Source organism: Bidens hawaiensis, unplaced genomic scaffold, assembly GCF_021521415.1.
Source record: "Bidens hawaiensis isolate Kalapana, Puna unplaced genomic scaffold, B.hawaiensis_p1.1 tig00020525_1, whole genome shotgun sequence".
NCBI lineage: Eukaryota > Viridiplantae > Streptophyta > Magnoliopsida > Asterales > Asteraceae > Bidens > Bidens hawaiensis.
The window spans coordinates 296,066-303,030 of record NW_027493140.1 but is presented as its reverse complement, the minus strand read 5'-3'; the positions used below and the strand labels follow the sequence as shown (position 1 = coordinate 303,030).

The 6,965-nt window shown below is 34.4% G+C and overlaps 1 protein-coding gene across 1 annotated transcript; it reads right to left on the bottom strand.

Moving 5' to 3' along the window:
* Nucleotides 1-577: 577 nt before the first annotated feature.
* Nucleotides 578-5,091, bottom strand: LOC143561058 (beta-glucosidase 40-like). The gene is made up of 13 exons (XM_077049213.1): nt 4,922-5,091; nt 3,524-3,590; nt 3,251-3,309; nt 2,870-2,945; nt 2,502-2,573; nt 2,335-2,422; nt 1,985-2,240; nt 1,771-1,886; nt 1,450-1,673; nt 1,233-1,264; nt 1,059-1,161; nt 859-967; nt 578-768 (listed from the first exon to the last, which is right to left on the bottom strand). The coding sequence occupies exons 1-13, from the start codon at nt 5,060-5,062 to the stop codon at nt 594-596; spliced, it is 1,518 nt and encodes a 505-aa protein (XP_076905328.1). The 5' UTR covers nt 5,063-5,091; the 3' UTR covers nt 578-593.
* Between the last annotated feature and the right edge of the window lie 1,874 nt (nt 5,092-6,965).

Here is a 6,965-nt window from a genome sequence, read left to right as displayed (position 1 = left end):
CGAGTGTGAGACTCATTCCTATTTGTGGATATCGGGGTCTCCATCCCAAACATGGTTATTGTGGGCTTTATCGCATCTTATTAAGTCTTAAGTTAGATCAGGTTGTAGTGAGGCATACTATAGACAATAATGAAAAATAAAGATCATTGAAGTCTTAATGGATCCTATTGGGCCTTAATAGTAATCATAGCTCTTAATGAATAATGACGAGCTTTATCATGTCAAAATAGGTTCTAAAGGGTCGGATCAAGTGGCACACCACCATGACACTCGCGAAATGGGGTGTGAAACACGGGTTAGCATGTGGCGAAGTCAATGTGTGATAAATCTTTATCTTTCTAATTTATTGATTAATTATAAAATCAATTATTAGCGCACCCAACTTTGAATCAAATGACTCCTAAAGGACTGCCCTTGCATAGTTGTGTCGAACATCATTGTCACATCAACTTAAAACATTTTACATACAGTAAAAATGAAAATATTTTCCATCTAGTATATAACAAACCCGAAATAACTAACATGTGTAAATCTTTCATTTCCGGTCAAGAAATTTGTATCTTTTGAGCTTGTCATTATAAAATCATAATCTTTTAACCGACGATCAAGAAATTCTTGAACCAAACAGCAGAATCCTTAGCATATCTTTTGAGCTTGTCATTATAATCAACGAAATACAACCCAAATCGTGAACTGAAACCCGCAGCCCATTCCCAATTATCTAGCAATGACCATGCAAAATACCCATTCACATTACACCCATCCTCCCTGTTAAACCAAACAAGAAATTAACGCGATGATAGTTGTACCGTACAAGATTTATTGCATGTTGGAACTACAATATCCAAATGTGCTTACTTTATGGCAGTTAGTAAGTTTGTGAGATAGTCACTGTGGTACTTGACCCGTTTTTCATCCTTTAGTGCGTCTTTGCGTGAGATAAATGGACTATTCGGGTCGTCCATCCCTATGTGAACAAGAACATATAAATGACCGTGCTTTAGATGTTGTACTTTATACATGAATGGTGGTACAAAAGGTCGAAAAATGAAAAATACCATTTTCAGTAATGATCACTAGAGGATTCCCATATTTGTTCTTGATGTAATTTAATAAGCTTCTAAACCCTCCTGGCACAATGTATAGCCATATTGAATTTGCCTGCAATATACAAAATATATCAATATTGTAACAGTGACACGTCAGCCCGTACAATATAAAAAGATTCATACCCGATCACCAATAGCTTTCCCGTCCTTAAATGCTGAAAAAATACACAATTTGTCATTTGTGTCACATGAAAATATAACCATATTACAAAACCCATGCTTACCAAAATGAGAAAGTGTATATTGTTGAGTTATACGGTATAACTCAACAATATAGCCCCGGGTTCTGTAATAGGGTTTGGATTAACAAAAAGGTAAGATATATTTTTAAACGACTTACGAAGTGTTACAGAACCCGAATCTGCAATAGAATCGTTTAGAAGCACGCCAATGATGCTAGTTGAATTATGCCACGCGTACCATGTTGTGTAGTGATTTATACCGACAAAATCAATTGAACCTTTGAGAAGAGCAGATTGAAGTTTAGAAAACCTTGGTAACCGATCTCCGACTCTTGTTCTCATTGATGTCGGGTAATCTCCGAACATTATAGGATCAAGAAACCTAATGTTTTATACAAACTTTATATATCTTATGATCACTAATATAGTAAGAATATAGTAAGAGAAGTTCAAAAAATAATATTGGTTTAGAAATGTACCATCCCAATTGAAAATCTTGTGCTCTTTGTGTGGCCTCGATGTCCTCGGTTTTGTTTGTACCCGGCACGTACCACATGACATCAAATGCAATTCCAATGCGTCCGTTTTGCTTGGCCTGAATAATAGTAAAACGACGCGTTTGTTTTAAAACGTTGATGATTTTTTATATGACATTTTATTATCTGATTTTGATTATTTGATAACGAATTTTACCTTGTATTTTCGTTTGAAGATATCGAAGGCGGTTGCGTGGGAAAGTAGGGCATTATGAGCAACAACGTAAGGTTCAGTAGCCGAGTTTCCGGCCCTACATAACAACCTAAGAAGTATAGAGCAACGACCCGGTGCTTGAAGGCCAACATCGTAACCTTGTACCGTAAAAGTATGAGGTTCATTAAATGTCATCCAGTTCTTGACCCGATCACCAAATTTCTCAAAACATGTCTCCGCATAATTTGCAAAATCGTTTCTGTGTTATAAATTATAATAACATGCAAAATAACATAATAAGTTTTTTTTTTTTTAAATTAATAAAATAAAAATAGTTAATAGCTAATATTTACATGATTCTTGTGTCAAGCCAGCCATTATATTTGTCTTCCAATGCTTGAGGAAGGTCCCAATGGTAGAGTGTCACATATGGTTCAATATCTAACATTTCATTTCAAACTTTAAATAAAAGAAAATAAAAATAATATTAAATATTTAAGAGACTTAAAAATACACATACTATTGGCTAATAAAGAATTAATAAGCGCGTTGTAGTGATCGACCCCAGCTTGGTTGATCTGACCGTTTCCATCTACAAAACAGATAAACAAGAAAGTACGTTGATTTAATAGTTGCTTCGAGTTACACGAAATTATTTGATATGATCTAAGAATACACTCTAGTTTTAAACTAAAGTTTTGAGTGAACATATAAAAATTGTAGGTTTTTATGTAGCTTTTTTAACCTATCAGACCAAACTTTTGTCACATTTCCATGATATGTTAAAATACACTTTCAATAGCTACACATCCTAAATATGAGTTATCATTAGGACTCATTTTTTATTAAAAAAATTATATTTAATTATATAAAAGTACATTTAATTACCTGGGAAAATCCTTGGCCAAGAGATTGAAAACCTATATGCATCCATGCCCATATCCTTCATCAATTTTATGTCATCCTGCAATTGAACCATCGAAATAGTCAAACTCTTGTCGGGTTGGCTGGTTGAATTTTAGAACATAGTCTAGCCCGAATGAACCCGACAAAATTCATGGCTTGTTTCATTTTCACATTGTTTTAAGTTTTTAACGTGTTACATTTAAACATGACGAGTGGCACGTTAGTTAACCGAACAACATTGGATGGAGACACATTTAATACCGAATCGCTTAAAAGGAATATATTGTTGCATCATGATTCATGAATAGAAAATGACACTTAGTTAACTCTATGAAACATATAACAGAATGAAATATTACTTGCCTCATACAAGTGGTATTGATCAACTGCAACATCAGCATTGCTAAAATCAGATACCTTACCTACAAGATCACAAGGTCAAATTTGTAATTTTGCATCATCCATCCTTGTGAAATGCAAACAACACCTTAAATTTGCCATCTCTGAGTTTCACCCGAATACGAAACAAAATAATAATTTGTCATCGTTTAGATAAATGGTTTAAACCAGTTACGCTATGACACGAAAAAAAAATATATGGGTTGTGTTCGTGTTTATAAAAAAATAAATGAATACCAAATGTATGAGCAAATTTGTCCCAAGTAGCCTGACCCCTTCCATCTACCTTCACGGCTCCTTCATACTGACAAGTAATAAATAAGTGAATAATGTATTGTAATATCGAGATATACGATGTCGTTTAATGTAGTTTCTGACATTAAAATGGCAATATTGTACTAATTGATCAATTTTATGTCCTCCACATTCATACTATATACAATTACTTTAAATATGTAATATTTTCCCTCCCCGTGAATTAGGAGTGTGTATGAAGCCGAAAATGCCTATTCGAAATTAAAAAAACCAAACCCAAATCTTCGGATTGAAATAGAAACCGACAGTATGATTTTATGTTTTCATAAAAATCGATGTTCTAGATTTTTCTTTTTTGTTTAAATAACAAATCCTGTTATTAATTTATTAGCTAACAAAAAAGTTTAAGACATTTTTTTCTAAGCCCAAAATTTTCAACCCAAATGGCAAAAACTCCGAAAACCAATGTTTTCATAATCGGATCGCACAGCGAACCGGACCGACTACTGGTGGTCCGACCGGCCAAACAAATTTAACCTCAAAAATGTCGGTTAAGGCTAAAAATGTTAAATAAAAGACAAATTCACATAGTAAACCGGCCGGTTTTTTGAGAAGTGGTTACTGACCGGGATTAATATTCGGTTTGAACATGCCGTTTTTTGAGGAGTGGGCGAACTACATAGACCCGGACCGGTCAGGTGACCAAATCCTTGTCGAACCGGCCCAATCTCAAAAACATTGCGAAAACTGAACCGGACACAAACCAAATATTGAGAAAATCAAAACCGGACAGTTTCCAAAAACTTAAAAACTACATTTTGGTTTGGTTTTAAGTTTTAACCCATAACCAATCAAAACCGACCCATGCATGCACTATGCACCCCCTAGTAAAAAACAGAGTGGGTCCCACTTGTTATATTGGTTAATTGGAACGTCAATGCATAATAATAAATGTAATTAGTTCACTGTCTTTGTTTTGATTGGAAATTATTCCATGGATTATTTAAAACCATTCACTATTCACATAATAATAATAATTTTTTTCTAACGGTGACTTTCACTGTTAAGTTATCTCACTGCGCGAACACGTTGCGCCTCGCCACCCCACTCAGGCCAACTATGTTGACATGATCTGGATCCACGCTGGTATCCGAGTTTGGCTTGGCGTTCCCGGTAAAACCCAGTTGGCTCACCCCGCCCGAAGGCACGACAGGTTTTAATGCTCTGGTAAAATCCGGTCAGAATCAGGATTCGAACCCGGGACATCCGGGTCATCCATCACATTCCTGGCCATTGGGGCAAGCCCCTCTGGTTCACATAATAATAATAATAATAATAATAATAATAATAATAATAATAATAATAATAATAATAATAAACCTGGTAAGCAGAAGATGCAGTTCCAAAGACAAAACCACTTGGAAAGCTTTTTCTGTTAATCCCATCAGCCAAACATCCATGAATAAGAGCAAGTACAATCCCAAAAGCTAATGGTACAACTGTTTTGAATGTCAACGACATTTTATGTAACAGTACGATGAATAAGAAAGTGGATGAACAAGGGAAAGAGGCTGTTAAGATGTTAAGAATGTTTGTATGTTTTAAAACCGAGTTTTGTGATTTATATAAAAATGGCGGAGAGATAGTGGGGATGTAAATTGGAATGTAGGAATTAGGAAGTCATGTTTTCACACTACAAAATACAAAAATGAATAGACAAAAATAGTATAATAAATGTAAAGTTAATGCTTATTATGGAAATACAACTATTTTATTGTCAATTAGTGGTGTCACACACTACTTATCAAGAGTGGGTAGGGAATTATGAGTTTTGTATAAAAGAATAATTATGTATCTGTTTATGTGATTTGAATGAATAAATAATTATATATTTGTTTTTACTGTTATATAAAAACGGTTATGTAATTGTTTTAGTCTTTTTTGTTTGTTATTGTAACTCTTTATATAAAAGTTAGTTGTATGTATTATAAGTGCATGGGTTATCTAAGACTTATTTTATTCAATGGATGTTCTGTTTTGAATCATTAATGTGTTAACAACGGTAAGAATAAGATATTAATTTACATATAGTCAACACTTAGACAATACAATGAGGGTTTCATATTTCATACAAAGTTGAGTATGTTATAGTAAAGTGAAACGGGAAATATAATGGTGAGGTGATATGGAGTGAAATGATTAGATATACAATTAATAATTAATGGAAGCCCCGGTAAACTTTCTTACAGACTCTACGGAAGGGAGATCTACTCTACGATCGGCAGATTTGCTCGTCTTTGGTTGGGCCGGGGGAAAACACGCTTGTGTTGACCTCACAGGGGTATCTCCTTTAGCTGGTTTGAGGGATAATGAGTTTGTAGCTGGGCAAGCAATGAAAAGGGCTGAAACGAAGAAGGTGGAGAAACATGCTAAAGCCTGCGAAGAGAACCAACATGTTTTTGTCCCTCTGGCTTTTGATACCTTTGGCTCATTGGCACCGGAAGCTATCCGTTTCTTAACCAGGGTCCAACGGGTTGTGCAAAGCAATGTGTCGACTCCAAAGGGGCAGGGGTATGTCTTTAGCAGGTTAGGGTTTGCAATTAAGAAAGAGGTGGCGGCGCAGCTTGTTGCCCGCCTACCTGCTACGTCTATGTAATATCTATGTTTCTTAATAAAAAAAATAAAAATAAAAAAAATAACAACAAACCAAATGTCCATCACACCCGACACTAAACTCGTGTCCTTTGGTGATGGTGTTTAGTGCCTAAACCTGCCACCGTGGACGAGTTTGGCGCCCTTCTTGAGTATCATGACACATGCGCGTCCTAAGAAAATTTCGAAGTTTATGTAATTGTTTTATTTATCACAATTAAAGCGGTGGATAATTAGTTAAATCAAAATAACTCATGCGTATTTTAACCATTTAGGTAGTATGTCCAGTAGTAGAGGCTTAACGTTATTGACATGAAGTCTTAGGTTTAAAGTTGATTTAGAAGGAAAAAATGGTGTAATTTGAAAGTATGTGTAGTTTGCCTTTACGAAAAAAATATACATACGACTCAAATGAGTTTCTTTTTTCTTTTTTCAATTATTTCTTCGAATAAAACTTTTATTTATCTCTCTTTTTTTCTTGTCATTTATAATGGGTTTGTTTTCACACATTATTTCTTTCTCAGCTTATATATAATTGATGAAAACACCTTGGAGACATTGATGGATTGTGTATTTCTAGAACTAGAACATACTATAACCTCTTAGAAATATTACGACTTCAAAATTGAAAAGCTAACAGTTGGGTGCAAATCATGAAGTTAAAGACTTTGAACACTAATATATACAAGAAAATCATGACAATCTTATGTTTCATAATGTGATATAACTTTATACTAATATTAAAAATAGTGTACATCATCACATGCTTCAG

What these genes read in the sequence shown, in the direction of transcription:
- LOC143561058 (XM_077049213.1), bottom strand. Translation starts at nt 5,062, where the DNA reads ATGTCGTTGACATTCAAAACAGTTGTACCATTAGCTTTTGGGATTGTA. An exon ending in TGGCTTGACACAAGAATCAT is followed by an intron (nt 2,241 to 2,334) that starts GTAAATATTAGC and finishes TTTATAACACAG; the next exon opens with AAACGATTTTGCAAATTATG. An exon ending in TCTTCAAACGAAAATACAAG is followed by an intron (nt 1,887 to 1,984) that starts GTAAAATTCGTT and finishes ACTATTATTCAG; the next exon opens with GCCAAGCAAAACGGACGCAT.